Raw genomic sequence first — 21,677 nt, forward strand, 5'->3', positions numbered from 1 at the left:
AAAGAGCGGACATGCGTTTGCAGTGTCTTCAGCAAGGAGAGGTTTGAGAGATAAAGGACATTTTCCGTGGCCAGCGACCCAGAGCCGATCGGCGCCAGGGTGAACTAGGTCTGGGGGGGGACCTCCCGGATTTCCCGGGAAACTGCCGCCCGGCTCTGGGTCAGACCATCTGAGAGGAGGGGAGGCCCCGCGCGAGGCCAGCGTCCGCCTCCTGCGCGGCGCCGCGGGCGGAGCTCAGTTCCCCCCGTGGGTGCACAGTGGCGCCTCTCGGGGGCGGAGCCGTGCGGAAGCGCCGCTGTGATTGGTTGAGGCTCCGCCGGGAGCGGTGACGACGGCGCGGCCGGCGGGAAACCGGGTGCCAGGCTCCCGCGGTGCCGTAGCGCGGTCCTCGGAGTGCAGCCCGTCGGGTGCAACCCGGGACCCTCGTGCGTCAGGAGCGGAGCTCTCCTCCCGGTAACCCCGCCGAGCGCCGCGAGGGGTCTGTGCGGCGGCAGAGCGGCCAGAAGCGCGCGCGGCACCGTGACCCCGAGTTTGTGGCGCAGGGACTGCGAGCGCCATGTCGTCCCCGGCGTCGACCCCCAGCCGCCGCGGCAGCCGCCGCAGGCCCACGCCCGCGCAGACGCGTAAGTGGGGTCAGCCGCGCGCCCCTCTGCCCGCCTCCCCTTCTCCGCCCCCGGCCCCTTCCCGCCGCCTCCCCCTCTCCGCCCCAGGCCGCTTCCCGCCGCCTCCCCCTCTCCGCCCCCGGCCCCTTCCAGCCGCCTCCCCCTCTCCGCCTCCCGCCCTTTCCCGCCGCCTTGTCCGTGGGCCTGGGGCGCTGTCTCCGGCCCCGCGGGGCTGTCGTGCGGACCGCGATTGTTCGCCCAGGACCTGCATGTCCCAGTGGGCAGAGACTCTCTCGCGAGGCAGACAACGCTGGGCGCCCCTTGCCCACCCTTTCCAGGGTTTTTCTGAGGTCCGCTGGTTGAACATGCCCGTCCTCACTCCCCGCTTTCTGCTTGGCTGTGCTGGCAATCAGACTCCCCAAGAGAAGCCCACACCCGGGAAGACCCGCCGTGAGGACTGATGGCCACCTTCTCTTTCTGTTCTGTATGTCACCAGCTCGAAGTGAGGATGCCAGGTCCCCTCCCTCGCAGAGACGCCGAGGCGAGGACTCGACCTCCACGGGAGAGCTGCAGCCGCTGCCCACCTCGCCCGCAGCCGACCTGCAGAGCCCTGCCGCCCAGGACACGCTGTTCTCCAGCCCGCCGCCGATGCACGCTTCAGGTGGGTCCTGACCCTGCGCTGTCTTGTGGCTCATGCACAGTGAAGCTTCCGCGTGGGGTGGTCCGCGCCAGGGCTTAGTGAGCAGAGAAAGAAAGTGGTGCATTTTTATTATTACTGATTTCAGAGAAGGAGAGAGTGGTAGAAACATCAGTGATGAGACAGAATCATTGGTCGGCTGCCTCCTGTACCTTGGGGCGAGCCTGAAACCCAGGCATGCGCCCTTGACCACCCAAATGGAACCTGGGACCCTTCCCTCGGCAGGCCCACTCTCTATCCACTGAGCAACCCGGCCAGAGCTAACCGTGGTGCTTTTTATAGAACCTTCGGTGGACCTCAGAATCTTAACCAGGAGAGGTTACAATAAACAGCCGGTTTGCTATTGCATTTTTTAAATTGCTTTATTGATTAAGATATCACATATTTGTCCTCATCCCTCCCCACGCATACCCCAACCCCCTGTGGTCCTTGACCACTGGTTAGGCTCATATGTGTGCACATAAGTCCTTTGGTTGATCTCTCCCCTTTATCCCCTCCCTCCCCAACACTCCCTCTGAGGTTTGCTAATGCATTTAGATGATTTCCCAGCATGCTACCAGACGTTCATTGTAAACATCCACATGTTGTTTTTCTAGCTATTCCCCTTGACTTTGATGTGAGTTCACCACTGACATATGGCACTCCCAGCTCTCGAGTGGAGGGAACCCCCAGGAGTGGTGTGAGGGGCACACCCCTGAGGCAGAGGCCTGACCTGGGGTCTGCCCGGAAGGGACTGCAGGTGGATTTGCATTCCGATGGGGTGAGTACACTGTACAGTCTTCTGATAGCCTGGTTTGGGAAGATAACACAGTTCATTAACGGGGTTCTGTCATATTTTTCTGTGTAGCCAGCAGCAGAAGATACGGTAGCAAGTGAGCAGTCTTTAGGCCAAAAACTTGTGATTTGGGGAACAGATGTAAATGTGACAACATGCAAAGAAAATTTTCAGGTGAGCTATATGTATTCAAATTCATACTCTTAAAGCTGAAAGTGCTGTGGAAAAGTGTTAATGACCTATATTTAAGTAGCCATAATACCTAGTGGTAGATTTTTTTTTTTTTAATATGTTTTTACTAATTTCAGAGATAATTATGGATGGGATCCCTCCTGCCCCCCCTCACCCCTTCCCCCACTGGTGATGGAGCCATGACCTTCTGGTTCACTGATCATGCTCAACCACTGAGCCCCTGGTGCCAGGCCCTACTGTTAGATTTTTATGTGCCTTAGAATTGTTGATGTTTTCCTGCTTTGTCATAGTGACATACTCATAACTTTGTATTTTGAATACTTGCTTATTCCTCAGTGCATTAAGCTCAATATTTTTCTCTCCACATCAAGAGATTTCTTCAGCGTTTTATTGACCCTCTGGCTAAAGAAGAAGAAAATGTTGGTATAGATATTACTGAACCTCTGTACATGCAACGACTTGGGGAGGTAATTATATATCCTAACTTACAAATTCAAATTATGCATTTCAAAATGATCAGACTATAACTTGTTCATTTGATCTTGTAGATTAATGTTATTGGGGAGCCATTTTTAAATGTAAACTGTGAACACATAAAATCATTTGACAAAAACCTATACAGACAGCTCATCTGCTACCCACAGGTAAGAATTTGTCTTTGATCTTGATGAATTACAGTAAACATCCAGAATATCTTAAGAGTTTCTGAATAGCAGAACTTCCTTCGTGGTAACCGAGAATATGCCTCCAAAGCAAAAGAACTTTCTTTAGAAAGCAATGTTTAGTCTCCTTTAAGATAAGCCCTTTTCATACCTTTAACATTTCTGAATTGGAATGTGTATTACTGTCAGTGGCGCATTATCTTTTAATTGACACTATGTTAACTATATTGACTATAGCTATAGACTTTGGAGGCAAGCAGACTCAGTTTTAAATATTGATGTTTTCTGCCTAATAGCTATGTGACCTGGGTCCAGTTGCTTAGCCCCCTCAATCCCCATTCCCACCCCACCTGCCCACCCAAAAGGCTATTTCCTCGGCCACAGAATGGGGGACAAGTGTTGACAAATTTGAATTCATTTTGTTACTAAGTAAGAGCCTAAAATATGCCAGTAGATATGAAGGCACTGTTTATATATGACCACATTTAACCCCAATGAAAGCAAGCAGACGTAAGATAATTGAGTGAACCCATGATTTATAAATGGTATGAGTGTGACTAAAATAATGCTTTTGGACTATGCCATGTGTTTTTGCATTTACCCTTTGCTAATATGAAGTGCTTTAAGTTTAACCGTAAGATAGAAATACAAGCACAGCTTGGTATCCTCTCATTTTTTATAGGAGGTTATCCCAACTTTTGATATGGCTGTCAATGAGATCTTTTTTGACCGTTACCCTGACTCAATCTTAGAACACCAGATTCAAGTAAGACCATTCAATCCATTGAAGACTAAGAATATGAGGAACCTGAACCCGGAAGGTAATTTTTTAATTGATTTTAGAGTGAGAGTTATTTATATGTTTATTGGTTGACTTTTGTAAGCTCTGACTGGAGATGGAACCCGCAACCTTAGTGTATCAGGATAATGCTCTAACCACCTGAGAGCTACCCAGCCAGAGCCAGAAGGTAATATTTTTAATAGTAGGAAAATACCTTACATGAAAATAAACAAAACCTTATTTTATTAAGGAACTTTAAAACAATTGGTGGTGATAGATTCCAAATTGATAAAATAATATCAGATTCAGCTAACCTATATGATTATGAACCCACCAAACCTTTTTTAACTTAACTGAAATTATATAAAAGATTATGTAACTGTTCTCTATCTTAAGGTGAACTTATCCAAATACTATAATTTTATACTTTCTCAGAAACACTGTAGAAAACAAGTGCATATATGATCCCTGCCCTAGAGCTTAAAAAATAAATCTATTTGGGAAAGTAAATGAAAGAAGAGGTAGAGTAACTGAAGAACAGTCCAGGAGATGTCTCAGCCCGGGGAGAGAAGGAAAGTACTGGGCCCAAGTAAGGAGAACTCACAGTGAAATAGAAATTGGGATTATAGCGAGGATTTGGAAAGCAGACATGAAGGAATTCTCTCTTGACAGCAGAAAACAGGGATATAGCCAGACACAAGGAAGCAAAACAGCTGTGTGCACAGTAAGTGATGGCTGAAGCAGGGAGTTTGGCTGGCAATGTTTGCATGGAGGTTGGAAAGCTTAGGTCCTAAAGAGCTTAGCTGAGATTTTTATTCCAAAGTCTATGGGGAGCCATTAAGGAGAAAGATTGATCACTCTTGACAAGTTCATGGTCAGTCCAGTGTACAAAGTATGTTGAGGTTCGATTAGGAGGCCAACAGTAGCTTATATATAGGGCAACCGGATCTTAAACTGGACAGTGGCCATCAGAGTAAAAATACAGGACAAACATATTTGCCATGTATAAAGATTGAGATATAAAAGTTATTAATGAACAACTGGCAATTAATGAACACTGCTTCAAGTAAAATACAAAAGACATAAATTTCAGTCAAAGAAAATAAGACAACAATGAACATGAGCAAGTGTTGGACTTCACTACTTATGAAATCAGCACCTGGCATCTCTGATCGGAATTCTGGTTGGGACATTGGAAGGCTTAAGGGATAGGACTAGAAATGACAGTGTAACTCGATTAGAGCCAGCAGTGGGAAATAGTTGAGGAAAAGTTGTCGGGGAAGGTCCAAATTGTAGAGTGCGAAGTAATCCATAGAGGGCCTTAAGATTGGCTAAGATATATAGTGCTTATCTCTGTCAGGTGCTGTTCTTCAGGCTTGTATTATACGAACCAACTCTTAATCCTCAACGACTCTATGAGATATATGTGTCCCCAGGGTCCAGGCCAGATGGCTCTAAAGCCCATGCTTTGTCCGTACACTGAGGCAGCAGGACTTGTACGTGGCACAATGCGTGAGAGGAAGGCCGAGGGCCAAAATAGGCAGAAGCGTAGTTTCTCATGAAACTCGAAAGTGGAACCAGACAGGAGGCAGCTGAGAAAAGGGTGGTCAGATGCCTATTGGATAGGGGACTCAAGAAAGAGCCAGAGGTTCGCTGGCGTTGAGAGAAAGGCAGACTAGACACAGGATGGGCATTCTAGGCCAGACCTGAAGGTAGTCAGTGAGATGTTTGTGCCCTGGCCACAGTGCCTACCTGTTACCCCAGCCATCACCAGGTCCCTCTGCACCTCCAGACAGGCATCTCTGTGCTTAACAGAAACAGACCTGCCTGGGCAGGAATCCAGCCCGGGGAGACACCACAGCGGACGGAGCTGAGGGCAGTGGCTAATGGACAAGCCGGTCTCTCTCTCCTTGCAGACATTGACCAGCTCATCGCCATCAGTGGCATGGTGATCAGAACATCCCAGCTCATTCCGGAGATGCAGGAGGCCTTCTTCCAGTGCCAGGTGTGCGCCCACACCGCCCAGGTGGAGATGGACCGCGGCCGCATCGCCGAGCCCTGCGTGTGCGAGCACTGCCACACCACCCACAGCATGGCGCTGATCCACAACCGCTCCGTGTTCTCCGACAAGCAGATGGTGCGTGGCTCCCTGGGTGCGCTGGGTGGCCCTCCCTTTGGCATGTTTTGTCTTTTTTGTCTGCTTTGATCCGGATCCTCAAAACACCTAAAGTGAAGCCTTAAAACCCTGCTTCCTAAGGAGTTCAGCTACTTCAGTTCTCTCTCCTTGTGGGATTTGTTACAGGGTTGTGGGCTGGGTCCTTGGAACATGTGTAAGGCTTGTACTTTGGGATGGCAGTGTCTCTGCTCTGTTGCCAGTGAGCATCCGTTCATTATATATTTCACATTCTCATCCATAAAGTACTTGATAACAAGAGATAGAGTGCATTCTTCCACCATACACATCTTAAATTTAGTCTCTCTGATTTATTAAATCAAATATAACGAGACATTTCTATGGGAACTATTAAGATTATAAAATATTTTTAGTGTTTTAAATAAGATAAAATATTTAAGATTAGTAAAAATTATTTGGTTAAATTCTGTCATTTTTGCAAGTGTTCCACTGATTAAAAAAAAAATGGGTTGAGAAATTTCTCTAAAGCTCTCACAGATTTTTATTATATAAGAAGTTTGACCTTTTACCTCTCTAATCATGAAATTTTTAAGATGAAGTTTTTAAAATGACAAAAATTAGGGGGGCAATGCAGAAAAATTATTTGTTTACTATTATTGTAATAGTGTAAAAGTATGCACAAGGACTTAAGTTTTATTTTGTTGCAGTGTTTAAATGTAATGTTAAGAGAATGTGTTCAAAATACTACAAAAGGTAATTCCCTTATTGAGAGTCAATAAAAAATATTAATCAATGTGAAAAATAATTATCAAATAATGGAAGATTAAGTTGTAAATTGTATCTAATATTGGTACAAATTATTGGAGCAAATGTACCTCAGCTCACATCAGCCTGGTGTTAAGAGCTAGAGGTACAAAGATGGAATAAAGGGGCTCCCAAAGAGCTTTCGTGTATATTCGTAGAATGTTTCAAAGATTCCCAAACCACCGAAACCGGTTTGGCTCAGCTCGCGTCGGTCTGCTGACTGAAAGGTCCCAGGTTCGATTCCGGTCAAGGGCATGTACGTTGGTTGTGGGCACATCCCCAGTAGGGGGTGTTCAAGAGGCAGCTGGTCGATGTTTCTCTCTCATCGACGTTTCTAGCTCTCTATCTCTCTCCCTTCCTCTCTGTAAAAAATCAATAAAATATATTTAAAAAAAAAAAGATTCCCAAACCAACTTAGAATAAAACCTAATGTCTTAAACTCATCATCAGCCACAGCACACCTTTGTACCCATAGACTTCATTGATGACAGTGTCTCACCTAGATCATCAACCAGGCTCAAGCCTGCTGCAGGACCTTTGCATTAGCTGCTTTTTTCTTTTTAGCATTTTTTTTTTTTCTTTTAGAGAAAGGAAAGGAGAGAGAGACAATCAGCTGCCTCCTGCACATCCCCTACTGGAGAACGAGCCTGCATACAAACTGGTGACCTCTTGGTGCATGGCACTATGCTCCACAAACTGAGCCACCTGCCATGGCTGCACGTGCTGTTCTTTACATTGAGAGCACATACTTCCTCCCTAATATCCTTAACCTCTGCCCAGAGGTCACCTGATTTGAGAAAGGCCTTTCCACCTAGGAAATCTACTAGAAGAAGCTTCTAAAAATATAATTAAAAATATAGACAAACATATTTTTGCAAAGGGATACCCACTAAACCTTAAAATGGTAAAAAAAATAAATAAATAAAAATAAAAAAATAGTCACCTAAATTGCTGCCTTCCTGTTCCCCCAAATAGTGGAATATTTTGAGGCATAGTAATCCCTCCTTTGGAAAACTGCTGTTTGAACTATTCTGTTATTCTTAGTCTCTTATTCTGTATGTCAACTCTGTTATTTTTAGACTGTAAAATAACTTTGCTTTTTGCTTGAATAGAAAAGATAAACTTAATTGTCTGACCTTGCAAGCTAGTTATCTAACTGATAACGCTGATATTGATGCCAGGTGCCTGTATAGATATGATATTCAAGGTTATAAGTGTTTGTTAGATACAATACATACTCAGAGTTACAAGTTGTCTGTATAGATATGACAGGTGTTTGTTAGATATGATATGTACTCAAGGTTACAAATTATCTATAAAAATAACATACACAAGGACCTAAAAAAGATTTTAAAAAAAGAGAAGCTTCCTCTTTGGGGTGTTCAGAATTTGACAGAGGTAATCTGCTCTGAACCTGCGTGCAATAAAGATGACTCCTACGCTGTTTCCCCGAAAATAAGACAGTGTCTTATATTAATTTTTGCTCCCAAAGATGCGCTAGGTCTTATTTTCAGGGGGTGTCTTATTTTTCCATGAAGAATACGATACACATTTATTATTAAATGAAAATAAAGGAAATTTATTACCTGTATACAGTATGGTAGTTGTCAACACAAACCAGACAAACCGTGAATCCTACAGTATCAAGAATTTACTCATTTATTCATGACAATCATGTCATCATCTTCTGGAACATCATCATAACAATCCAATTCCTGAATTTCCTGGTGAATTTCTTGTGACTCGTTTCTTTCAGAATCAGTGGACCAAATCTCTCATGTTTAGCCTAGGGGGGGCCTTATTTTCAGGGGGATGCCTTATATTTCACTGAGAAGGAAACCTGTAAGTAGGTCTTATTTTCGGGGAAACACGGTAATTGGCTCATTAAGGCATCTTGTCCAGCTCACTGATTTGTGATACAGCAATTAAGTAAATAACATGTCACAGTAAAAGCTTTTTTAAAATCTTAACTACCTAGAGATTAAAATAAAGAACAGGGTTTTAAAAAGTAAAGATTCTGGACATCAGTAGTAGTTCTTTATCAAGTGATACAAAGACTTGCTCTTTTTCTCATTATGCTTCCTTCATTTGCTGACTTTCTGTTTTCACTACTCTTTTCAGATCAAGCTTCAAGAGTCTCCGGAAGATATGCCTGCAGGCCAGACTCCTCACACTGTCATCCTTTTTGCTCACAATGATCTTGTTGACAAGGTTCAACCTGGGGACAGAGTGAATGTTACAGGTAAGAATGTAGGCTGTCGGGTCGGGTGCGGCCAGGCTCGGAGCAGCGGCTGACAGGCTGGGAGCGGCCAGGCGTGAGCGGCCGGGACTGGAGCAACTGGGCCCAGAGCAGCCGGGTCGGGTGCGGCCAGGCCTGTAGCAGCAACAGCCAAGTCCAGAGCAACTAGGTCGGGAGCGGCAGTGACCAGACCCGGAGCAGCTGGTTGTGGAACGAACCAGAGCAACAGAGGCCAGGCCCGGAGCAGCCAGGCCCGGAACAGCTCGCTCCTCACCGGCCCCTGCCCCACGGCTGCCTCTCAGACATGGCTGGAAACTTTTGCGGGAACTTGAGGGTCTGCTGAATTAAGTGATGAAGGCTTAGATCTGGATGTGTTGAGTTAGTATAGCGCTGGGGTGTTGATCTGTGAGTGCCTTGGGTGGGGCCTGGATGAGGCTGGTTGACCTATTTGGAAATGTCTTTTGTGTGAAGTGTATCATTGGGCATGTGGAGGTATTATTGATATGAGAAAATGCTAAGTAACAGATTTACTATCTGAAAAGGGATTTACTATCGGGGAAAGGGAGGGTGGAAGAGACTGAACATAAACTGTGCACCTATGGATGAGGACAATGGGGGATGGGGAGGGTGGGGTGGGAACCTGGTAGAGGGGGGAAGAAATGAGGAACCTTTGTAATAATATGAACAGTAAAGATTGATTTAAAAAAAATAAAATAAAATAAATAAAATATAATATAATAAATTATAAAAAAAAAAAAAAAAAAGAATGTAGGCTGTATTAATGTTATAAGCCTGTCTTGCCTCCCCCCCCCCCCCCCCCATTGATTTGTTGTTTTATGTTAATCCTCTCCTGAGGGTATTTTTTTCTTTGTTTTTCAGAAAGAGAGAGTGAGAGGGAGGGAGAGAAAGGGGAGACAGAGAAAAGCAAAGAAACAAAGAGATCAATGTGACAGACACATGGATTGATTGCCTCCTGCACTCTCCCTTAAGGAGGGGGGAGGGGGCGGGGAGACAGTGGGCGGGGAGCAGGGACCAACCCACTATCCAGGTATCAAACCCGAGACCCCTTTAGTTTTGAAATTGTTGTGCGAGGCAGCGGTTTTGGTATTGATGCTGCCATCTTGGTTTCTCCTCAAGTTGTATTCTTTAGAAAGCAGTCTGGGGCACAACCATTCATCTAGAAGTATGTCCTATTAACAAAATACAGTCATTTTTTATTTTTTTCTTCTTTTTTTAAATATATTGTGTGTGTTTTTTACAGAGAGGAAGGGAGAGATATAGAGAGCTAGAAACATTGATGAGAGAGAAACATCAACCAGGTGCCTCTTGCACACCCCCTACTGGGGATGTGCCCGCAACTCAGGTACATGCCTTTGACCAGAATCCAACCTGGGACCCTTCAGTCTGCAGACTGACGCTCTACCACTGAGCCAAACCGGTTTCGGCTACAGTCATTTTTTCTAAATCATATTTTCACATTTTACTCAGTAGATTGTCTTATTGTTTGAAATAATTTGTGAGTGATTTTTAAAAGACTTGAGTTTCCTTTCCAATTTTTTGGTACAGGACTTTAGTACAATATTTAGTTCTGATCAAATAATTACTAAGCAGATTGCCAACTTAAGGAAAATGAAAATACTACTGGTATTTATTGAACACTGCCATGAGCCAAGCATTGTTGTAGAAACAAAGTAATTTCATTTACATGTAAGAATGATTATATGTAGTGTAGTTATGCTCATATAGGGGCCCAAGGTCACAGAGCAAATAAGTGATCACAGATGAAACCCATTTGCAGAAACCTGTGTTCTTTCCAACTCTATCCTGTCCCCTTTGGCGGAGAGCTTTACAGTATAACCCTGAACCTACACCCCGGGTGGCCCATGAAGGCAGTGAGCTGGGAAGCCAGTGCCAGCTGTCAGCTCTCAGTGCTGCCTGTTGTCTGCACTGCTTAACTGAGCCCGTTGGTGGAAGGTAAAAGTATGTCTCGTGGTTGTGTCCTCAGGCATTTACCGAGCTGTGCCTATTCGAGTCAATCCAAGAGTGAGTAATGTGAAGTCTGTCTACAAAACCCACATCGATGTCATTCATTATCGAAAAACTGATGCAAAACGTCTGCATGGCCTTGATGAAGAAGCAGAGCAGAAGCTTTTCTCAGAAAAGCGTGTGGAATTGCTTAAGGAACTTTCCAGAAAACCAGACATTTATGAGAGACTTGCTTCAGCCTTGGCACCAAGCATTTATGAACATGAAGATATAAAGAAGGTAACAACAGAGATCTAAAATATATATATATATTATACGTAGATTAAATGAGAGGGGAAGAGAGAGAGAAATAACAATATGAGAGCAGAACAGCAATTGACTGCCTCTTTAACACCCCCTCCCAGGGATCAAGCCCGCAGCCCGGGCATGTGCCCTGACTGAGAATCAAACCAGCAATCTTTTGGTACATGGGATGATGCCCACCTGAGCCACATTGGCCAGGGCAGTGTCAGTGGATTTTTAATTTGTGGTTAGAGAAAGTTCTTTGTGATCAAATAGTGTAAACCAAGCATGTCAAACATGCCAGCCACACGTTTGACATGCTTGGTGTAAATATCATCTCTTCCCCCACGGCCACCACCCCTCCCCACCATAAAGGATAAGAGCTACTGCCTATTGGGCAGAGCAGGGAGCTCACAAGCTGACTTGAATATACCGTAGGTTGAGGAGAATCACAGCATTGTCCATTTCTTTATCTCCACACCAAGCAGACTCGTGGCCCTCAGCAGCATGCCTCATTTATTTGATCCGTGTTAGCCTTTGAGTTTGACATGCTTGCTCTACACCAGACTTACATGTTACCATATCTAAGAAAAGGCACATGTGCCCAACTTGCATGGCTCTGTGGTTGAGCATCAACCTAAGAACTAGAAGGTCGCGGTTCTATTCCCAGTCAAGGCACATGCCCAAGTTGGGGGCTCAATCCCCAGTGTAGGGCGTGCAGGAGGCAGCTAACTGATGATTCTCATTGTTGATATTTCTAACTCCCTTTCTCTGTGAAATCAATAAAAATACCTTTTTTAAAAGAAAAGGCAGAGTCAGAAGAGGGATTTACACGACCACCATTCTGACATGGTTGTGCTAATGTATAAATTGGTTATTGAGAACTTGAAGTAGTGTCACGTTCATTTCTCTATACCTTTATTTAAATTTCTTAATTATAATTTTTGGAGTAGAAAAGTGCCTCTAACATTTAAACTATATCTCGGTTATTCTATAGTAAATGAGTATTGACACATGTTTCTTTGTTTAGGGAATCTTGCTTCAGCTCTTTGGTGGAACAAGAAAGGATTTCAGTCACACAGGAAGGGGCAAATTTCGTGCTGAGATCAACATTCTGCTGTGTGGTGATCCTGGGACCAGCAAGTCCCAGCTGCTGCAGTATGTGTACAACCTGGTCCCCAGGGGCCAGTACACGTCTGGAAAGGGTTCCAGTGCTGTGGGTCTCACTGCGTATGTAATGAAAGACCCCGAGACGAGGCAGCTTGTGCTGCAAACTGGTGCCCTTGTCCTCAGTGATAATGGGATCTGCTGTATTGATGAGTTTGACAAGATGAATGAAAGTACAAGATCAGTATTGCATGAAGTCATGGAACAGCAGACCCTTTCCATTGCAAAGGTACATCACATTCTCCTCCCATAAATGTGGACAGTATGTCACATTCCCCTCCCATAAATGTGGACACATTTGAAATGTGTAGACACTTGAAACAAAGCATCCATGGAACTGTAGTGTTTCCTTAGTTCTAAACTCTGGGACACTGTAACACATTTACTCTTAGATTGCAGCTAAATCTCTTGAGTATTTTTTATAGGATCGTCTTCATTATTTTTGTTGTACTAATTAATGATTTTGCCCTAAAGCTCATGCAAGAGGTTTAGTTTCTGAGAAAGATGCAGTGATAGCATATACAGTTATCTAAAACTCAGGCCTTTACATGAATCCAAGGACAGGGTATTGTCCCAAGTGGGACCACAAGGCGGCCTGGCTCTTGGAGACATGGTAGATGCCATGCTAGGCAAAGATGTCTCGCACAGTTCCAGCCATTATTCCGGTGAGACCTAACTGCACTGTTTTCTCTGGTAGGCTGGGATTATTTGTCAGCTTAATGCACGCACTTCTATCCTGGCAGCAGCAAATCCTATTGAGTCTCAATGGAATCCTAAAAAAACTACCATTGAAAATATCCAGCTACCGCACACGTTATTATCAAGGTATGAAAACATTTTTATTTAATAGAGATACTTATTCTTTGCTTATTTGTAGAATTTTCAGGGTGGGGTTAAGGAAAGGAAATACTAATCAACAACTGTTAATATCACAAACTCTTGAATGCAGAAGTTTTCAAATTTGGTTGGTGAAGGGTTTTCATGGCAAGGACTGTGTGTTTCTCTACTGAGCTATGGGCAGCACCTTAACACACTGCGGACGGATCACAAGAATGCTCCTGTTTTCTGTTCTAAGGCTTGTGGCCAATCACGAGAGTTCTTTTTAGACACTAACTTGTAAGAATATGTAATAAATAACTTCAAAATGCAACGGGATTTAATTTTAAAGCATGCCTTTAACATTTATGCAAAACGTTTTTTGTACTTGTTCAATAGAAACTTATCTGGTCACTAGGTAAAGCTAGCAATAAAACTACTGGTCCGCTTCATATTCATTTGATATTTGAAGCAATTAGGACATTTCATCTTGGCACCTATTTCAGAAGCCCTTCACTCACTGCTCTTATATATATAAGAGCAGTGAGTGAAGGGCTTCTGAAATAGGTGCCAAGATGAAATGTCCTAATATATATATATATATATATATATATATATATATATATATATATATATATATACATACATATATATATACATACATACACACACACATTTTTATATATATATATATAAAAATGTGTGTGTATGTATGTGTGTGTGTGTGTGTATATATATATATATATATATATATATATTTATTTATTGATTTCAGAGAGGAAGGAAGAGGGAGAGAGAGAGAGAAACATAAATGATGAGAGAGAATCATCGACCGGCTGCCTCTTACACATCCCCTACTGGGGATTGAGCCTGCAACCCAGGTATGTGTCATTGGCTGGAATTGAACCCGGGATCCTTCGATCCGCAGGTTGATGCTCTATCCACTCAGCCAAACCAGTTTCAGCAAAAGCAATTTTTAAATTATGCTTGTAGGTATATTGGTGTCCCAACCATGAACACATTGCTTTTACAATATTTCCTCAGGTTTGATTTGATCTTCCTCATGCTGGACCCTCAGGATGAAGCCTACGACAGGCGTCTGGCTCACCACCTTGTCGCTCTTTACTACCAGACTGAGGAGCAAATGGAGGAGGAGTTCATGGACATGGCAGTGCTAAAGGATTACATTGCGTATGCTCACAGCATGGTCACTCCTCGGCTAAGCCAGGAAGCCAGTCAAGCTCTCATTGAGGTAACACATATCCACTTTTAAAGCCTGAAAAAAAAAGTCTCGCTACAACTGTTTTTTTCTCCTTTGTTGCAAAGTGATTTTTCCAAACGTAAAAAGAGGGTTAATTTATATAAGTTGTACACCCTTCTTACATTTAAGTATTAAGTGTAGTGGATTTAAGATCAGAATATAGGAGTGGAAGTATAGGTCATTCTACTCAGTGACTTTGTAATAAGTCTGGACAAGTAATCCCATTTCTCTGAGCTTCCATTTTTTATTTCTAAAATATAAATATTTTATATTCACTTTTCAGTATTGCTTACATAGGCAGCAGTGCATTATGACACATTAGGTTATTCAAACATTGTCGTAGGAAGAGGATTTTTCTGGGCTGTGCATCCTAATGAAGCTTCCAAACTATTCAAAAGTTGCAGATAATATTAAATTTCCATATGTATTATCCTTGTTTGTTGTTGTTAATCCTCACGAGAGGATATTTTCCCATTGATTTTTAGAGATAGTGGAAAGGAAGGGTAGAGACAGAGACACATAGATTGTTTGCCTCATTCATGCTCCCTGACCAGGGCTGGCCATCAAGCTGCAACCAGTACATGCCCTTGACTGGAATCAAACTTTGGACCTTTCTGTCCCTAGGTTGATGCTCTATCCACAGAGCCAAACCAGTTAGGGCCCATTTGTATTCTTTTTTTTTTAATTAATTTTTATTGTTCATATTATTACAAATGTTCCTCTTTTTTTCCGCCCCTCCATTGCTCTCCACCAGGTTCCCACCCCACCCTCTGCCCCCTCCCCACTCCCCATTGTCCTCAACCATAGTTGCACAGTTTATGTTCAGTCTCTTTCCACATCCCCCTCTCCCCTTTTCCCCATGAATCATCAGTTCACTCCCCTTCCATACCTCTGATTCTATTATATTCAACAGTTACTATTGTTCATCAGATTTTTTTTTTTAATTCCTTGGTTTTTAGATTCACTTGTTGATAGTTACGTATTTGTTGTTCATAATGTTTATCTTTATTTACTTTCTCTTTTGAAAGAACCCCCTTCAGCAATTCATATAATTCTGGTTTGGTGGTGATGAACTCCTTTAGCTTTTTTTTATTAGTGAAGCTCTTTATCTGACCTTCGATTCTGAGTGATAGCTTTGCTGGATAGATTATCTTTGGCTGTAGGTTCTTACTATTCATCACCTTGAATATTTCTTGCCATTCCGGTCTGGCCTGCATGGTTTCTGTTGAGAAATCAGCTGACAATCGTGCTCCTTTATAGGTAACTACCTGCTTTGCTCTTGCTGCTTTTAATATTCTCTCTTTGTCTTTTGCTCTTGGGATTTTAATTATGATGTGTCTTGGTGTGGTCCTCTTTGGATTCCCTTTGTTCGGAGTTCTGTGTGCTTCCTGGACTTGTAAGTCTAATTCCTTCACCAGGTGGGGGAAGTTTTCTGTCACTATTTCTTTCAGTATGTTTTCGATATCTTGCTCTCTCTCATCTTCTGGGACCCCCATAATTCTGATGTTGGTTTGCTTGAAGTTGTCCCAGAGGTTTCTTACATTATCTTCAACTTTCTGGATTCTCTTGCCTTCTATCTTCTGCGGAGGAGTGTCTACTGGCTCTTTATGTTCCCAATCTTTTACTTGATTCTTGCAATCTTCCATTCTGTGTTTAGTACTCTGTATAATATTTTTTATTTCAGACAATGTATTCTTTATTTCTTGTTGATCCCTTATCATTTCTTGTTGATTCCTTATTAATTCTAGTTGATCCCTTTCATATCTTCATAGGTCTTATCGATCTTTTCTAGGAAATTCTTGAAAAACCTTATAAGCGTAGATTTGAACTCTATATCCAGTAGCTTTTTGTCCTCCATTTCTTTTGTTTGTGATCTATTTCGTCTCGGCATTTTCGCAGTTTCCATGATGGGGCGGCGTTTCAGGGTGGAGCCTACAGCTTTGGCTTCCGTCAGCCCTGCCCTATGCAGCTTCTGCGTCTCAGGGTCCTTCAGTACTCACTGCAAGTGCCTCTGAGAGAAAGGTGCCCTCGATTTTCGCCTGCTACCAACAGTCTAGCCTCTCCTCCAATGAGCCCTGTATTGGGGTTCAGTTCAGTTGGAAGTGGAGTTGGAGGTGGCGTTCAGAGCAGTCTGGAGCCCCTGTCTCCTTCCCGCCAGGGCAATCCCGCGGCACAGCCAACCGTCCCTTCTCTGCACGCATTGTGCGCACCACCGAGACCTCCTTTCACCGCTCCCCCGGGGTTCCGCCTTACAGCCCAGCTCCCTCTGTTTGAGCCTGTGTCCCCGGGATCTGGCCTAGAACTGGGGTTCAGAGCAGTTGGAACTGGGGCCCAGCACAGTCGGAGCTTTTATCTCCTTCCTGCTAGGGAACGCCAGCCAGGCACTCAGCCGCCCCACCCTTCCTCTCCGGCTCTGTCCTCTTGGCGCGAGCCACATGTCTCCATACCTTAGGCTTTTACAGCTCCTCTGCTCTTCCTTCTGGCCTTCTCCTTGCTTCTCGTTGTAGAATTTACAGTCAGTCGACTTTCCTGTAGTTCTGGGTAATGTCCATTTTATATTTTAGTTGTATCTTATTGAAATTGTTGTGTGCGGCTGCGGCTAGGTGTCTACCTGTTCAGCCATCTTGGATTCTCCTCCCCATTTGTATTCTTGATGTTGCGCAAAAATAAAATTATCTCATCTATATATAAGTTTACTACAACTTACCTTTGTAACATCTCAGTGTTCTTTTCTGTGCCTTATTAAATTGGTCCTCAGCAAGTATATAATTTGGAGTCGGTGCCTGAGGAGCATTTAGATAGGCATCCTGACTGTCTTCTGCTCTGACTGCAGCCTGCCCCTTAGTCCCTGAGTACTGGGCCTCACGTGCTTTCACTCCCATTCTCCAGTCACATCGGATACCGCCGCCTTGGCTTTGAGGCACAAAGCTTGATCTCACTTTTCATTCCCCTCAGTATCTGTACATGGCAACCTGGCAGTAGTTTTGTTTATTTAATAGAATCCTAAATGTTTAAAGTTCGACCACAAAACTAAGGTTATTGTTTACAAGGAATCTTGGCTTTTTCTTTCTGTCTACACTAGGCTTATGTAGACATGAGGAAGATTGGCAGTAGCCGAGGAATGGTCTCTGCATACCCCCGACAGCTGGAATCTTTGATTCGCTTATCAGAAGCCCATGCTAAAGTGCGGTTTTCAAGCAAAGTTGAAGCAATTGATGTGGAAGAGGCAAAGCGCCTGCATCGCGAGGCTCTAAAGCAGTCTGCCACTGACCCCCGGACCGGCATTGTGGACATATCTATTCTTACTACAGGTTTGTTATTGGCATTAAACGTAAAAGCACTTGAAAATTATGTGATTGATGTTAAATGTGATTGATATTATTCTAGCATTCAGCCACTATTCCCTAACCTTAATGGAAATTTGAGACATTTCACTTCCTTATAGAAGAAATATTTCATTCATTTCTTTTCAATTAGGAATGAGTGCCACCTCTCGTAAACGGAAAGAAGAGTTAGCTGAAGCATTGAGAAAACTTATTTTATCTAAAGGGAAAACGCCAGCTCTAAAATACCAGCAACTGTTTGAAGATATTCGAGGACAATCTGACATAGTAAGTGTTCATATGTATTTTATGTGTAATAAGAGTTTTTTCTCTTATTATTGGCTTTCAGGTTTTTGTAATCTTTTTCTTTAGTAAGTATTAAGTATTAAGGATAATGGAGAAAAGTAATATCACCCATAAACCCTTCATCAAGAAATAATCACAATTAAAATTTTATTTGCTGCTTTTATAACTTTTCTATGTGTATATATATTCACATGTGGTCTTTTCTTTGAAAAGACATAGTTGATTATATTTTTGCTGCTTTGTAACTTGCTGTTTCTTTTAAATAACAAGTTAACATTAACCATCTGTGAAGGCAAATAGATTTCATAATATTAATCGTACTGGTTGGTAACATTCTTTTACATGCATATTTCATCGTTTACTTAATCACTTGTTGTACATTCAGAATATTTGCGGTTTTTTGCTATTTTAAGTAGTAATAACTATCAAATTTATCAGATAAGTTTTTGGGGGGAATGAGATACTCAAGTGCCCTTCTCTGAATAAGTAAAATTGAGTTGTTTAGTGAAAAGAACTTTGAGGGTCAAAACCAGCCCTTTGCCTGCTATCAAAATTCCCCTTCACTTATGTATTATCTGTGGCCGCATTGGTAGTTGGGGGCACAGTTGAGTAGTTAATGACAGATGCCAAGTCTGTGGTATTTATCATCTGGCTTTTTACATGAAATGTTTGCCACTCCTGAGTTGGGACATAGAAATGTAAATAACCACCAAAAAAGAAAAAGACTGGTGGTTCTTTAACGTTGAAAGCATTGTATCTCTGTAACAGGTAAAGGAGTATTTGATATGTATAAAGTATTTGTCTCTCCTTTTTCCCCCAAAGGCAATTACCAAAGATATGTTTGAAGAAGCATTGCGTGCCTTGGCTGATGATGACTTCTTGACAGTGACTGGAAAAACTGTTCGCTTGCTCTGAAGTACTTGTGAGCAGTGCTTGTGTGTTCTGCTTATCTGCACTTGCTTGCGTACGTGAGTGACATATGGGCCAGTCAGCTGCCACTGCTGCCTTTACTGCAAATGCACTATTAAAGTCATTCCTTGGCTTCATAAAATTTATCTAACCTTGGTTCAGTTTTTGTAGAGGAATGTATTTTCATTTTTCTAATACTAAGTAAAAATGCTATGCCAACTCACAATAGAGATTATTTTCTTTTTTTTTTTTTTTTTTTTTTTTGGTCATCATTTTATTTTTTTTTTATTTTTTTTTTTAAATCAATCTTTATTGTTCATATTATTACAAAGATTCCTCATTTCTTCCCCCCTCCACCAGGTTCCCACCCCACCCTCTGCCCCCTCCCCATCCCCCATTGTCCTCATCCATAGGTGCACAGTTTATGTTCAGTCTCTTCCTCCCTCCCTTTCCCCAATAGTAAATCCCTTTTCAGATAGTAAATCTGTTACTTAGCATTTTCTCATATCAATAATACCTCCACATGCCCAATGATACACTTCACACAAAAGACATTTCCAAATAGGTCAACCAGCCTCATCCAGGCCCCACCCAAGGCACTCACAGATCAACACCCCAGCGCTATACTAACTCAACACATCCAGATCTAAGCCTTCATCACTTGATTCAGCAGACCCTCGAGTTCCCGCAAAAGTTTCCAGCCATGTCTGAGAGGCAGCCGTGGGCAGGTACAGGCGAGGAGCGAGCTGTTTCGGGCCTGGCTGCTCCGGGCCTGGCCTCTGTTGCTCTGGTTTGTTCCACAACCAGCTGCTCCGGGTCTGGTCACTGCCGCTCCCGACCTAGTTGCTCTGGACTTGGCTGTTGCTGCTACAGGCCTGGCCGTACCGAGATTATTTTCTTGAACTGCCATTTCTCTCCCCCCACCCCCCCCCCTTTTTTTTTTTTTTTTTAACTGCCATTTCTTTAATACCAGGACTTTAAATCTGTATTTATATTCAGATGGCAGGATGTCAGACTTTTAAAGATGGTAGTCGGGTAATAGTTTTGGTGCTAAGCATTGTAAAGGCAATCATCCATATGCTAGAGGTTTTTGTAGTATGAGATAAGATTTAGCCAGGGCATATCATTCTGAATGAGGTAATAAAAGATCAGAGCCTTTCTCCCTGATACTACTCTCAGGTGTAATTACTTCTAGTGGCTAGTTCTCATGGCTACTATAAATAAAAAATGGATGGTTGAAAAGCATTAGGTTCTATGTTAACTTCTTTATTACTTTATCCTAATATGTAAAACTTTTTCCTAAATAAATGATAGACTTAAGTAATAATTGTTTATCTAGCATTATTTTTAATTAAGAAAAAAAGCTTTAATAAATACTACATTCGTGGCTTGTGCGTCAGCCTATGAACAAGGAGGTTGTGGTTTGATTCCTGGTCAGGACTCATGCCCAGGTTGCAGGCTCAACCCCTGTGTTGGGCATAGAGGAGGCAGTCAATCAATGATTCTTATCACTGATGTTTCTATCTCTTCCTCTCTGAAATCAATTTTTAAAAAAATGTATGTATTGTATGTATTTATAAATACTACATTCATGAAAATTCCTGATGATAAGTACTTTATAAATCTTCAAAGAAACTAATATGAATTTTACTCAAAAATTATTTAATTTGCCAAGACTGGTTTGGCTCAGTGGATAAGAGCGTCAGCCTGCGGACTCAAGGGTCCCAGGTTCGATTCCAGTCAGGGGCATGTATGTTGGTTGCGGGCACATCCCCAGAAAGGGATGTGCAGGAGGCAGCTGATTGATGATTCTCTTTCATCGATCTTTCTAACTCTCTATCCCTCTCTTCCTTTCTGTAAAAAAATAAAAATATATATATTTAAAAAAAAATTATTTAATTGCAGCAGTCATTATTTTTATAAAGCCATCATAATCTGAAATCTTACATGGAAATACTGCTGTAATAAATAATCCCTGAAACATTTAAGTAATTTTATGAGTTAGGCCTATTTAAGTAGACTCTAAAATTGATTAATAAGCTATTCATAAAAATGATATATCTAATTGAATATTTAAACAGCATTAAAATGTTAATATTGGAATGAGAGAACTCATTTGACCAAACTTTCATTTTTATGAATCATCATTCTTTGTTGTCCTTGATAGGTTTGCAAAAACATCTTACAGTTTGGAGGAGGCAGTTGTTAGGTTGGTGTGTCACCCAAGGGTGCAAGGCAGACAGGCCACCGAGTGGCTTTACCACGGTTTCCTCAGTGAATTCACTGATAGGAGATGCTTTTACACCATCCTCAGCCACTCTGGAGGACCAGTTCTCTCTTTATAGATGAAGGAGGCAAGAAGTTTCATCTCTTGCCTAAAGACCCAACAGTAAGACATAAGGCTGAAATTAAACCAGTGTGTCTTCTGACTTTAGAACTTAACCATGCTGGACACACTGTTGACACTTCCAAAATCATGCAGAGAAGTTCCCTGGTACTTGTCACATGGTGGTTATTCTATAAATGTCCCATTGAGGAGAGAAGTCTTAATTTGTTGAACTGTGTTCTTGTGACCACATGGTTTTCAGACCTGAAATAAGTTTTATTCACAACTGTAATACTTTCAACAGTATAGATTTTTTAAAAAGCTGCCTTGGACTAGAGCATCTTCTCTCTGTAAAAAAATCAATAAAATAAATATTTTAAAAAATTATACCACAGACTATAATAATCAAAACAGC

The 21,677-nt window shown here is 42.5% G+C and overlaps 1 protein-coding gene across 1 annotated transcript; it reads left to right on the forward strand.

The window, feature by feature from the left end:
• The first annotated feature begins 323 nt into the window (after positions 1–323).
• Positions 324–19,868, forward strand: MCM4 (minichromosome maintenance complex component 4). Its single transcript, XM_084864323.1, has 16 exons — positions 324–623; positions 1,099–1,263; positions 1,896–2,059; positions 2,147–2,248; positions 2,638–2,733; positions 2,815–2,910; positions 3,611–3,749; positions 5,626–5,846; positions 8,769–8,889; positions 10,892–11,151; positions 12,185–12,550; positions 13,019–13,146; positions 14,182–14,389; positions 17,481–17,709; positions 17,876–18,009; positions 18,850–19,868. The coding sequence occupies exons 1-16, from the start codon at positions 557–559 to the stop codon at positions 18,940–18,942; spliced, it is 2,589 nt and encodes an 862-aa protein (XP_084720449.1). The 5' UTR covers positions 324–556; the 3' UTR covers positions 18,943–19,868.
• Positions 19,869–21,677: the final 1,809 nt, after the last annotated feature.

This window comes from Pipistrellus hanaki (genome assembly GCF_964339955.1).
Source record: "Pipistrellus hanaki genome assembly, chromosome: 17".
In the NCBI taxonomy this organism is placed as follows: Eukaryota; Metazoa; Chordata; class Mammalia; order Chiroptera; family Vespertilionidae; genus Pipistrellus; species Pipistrellus hanaki.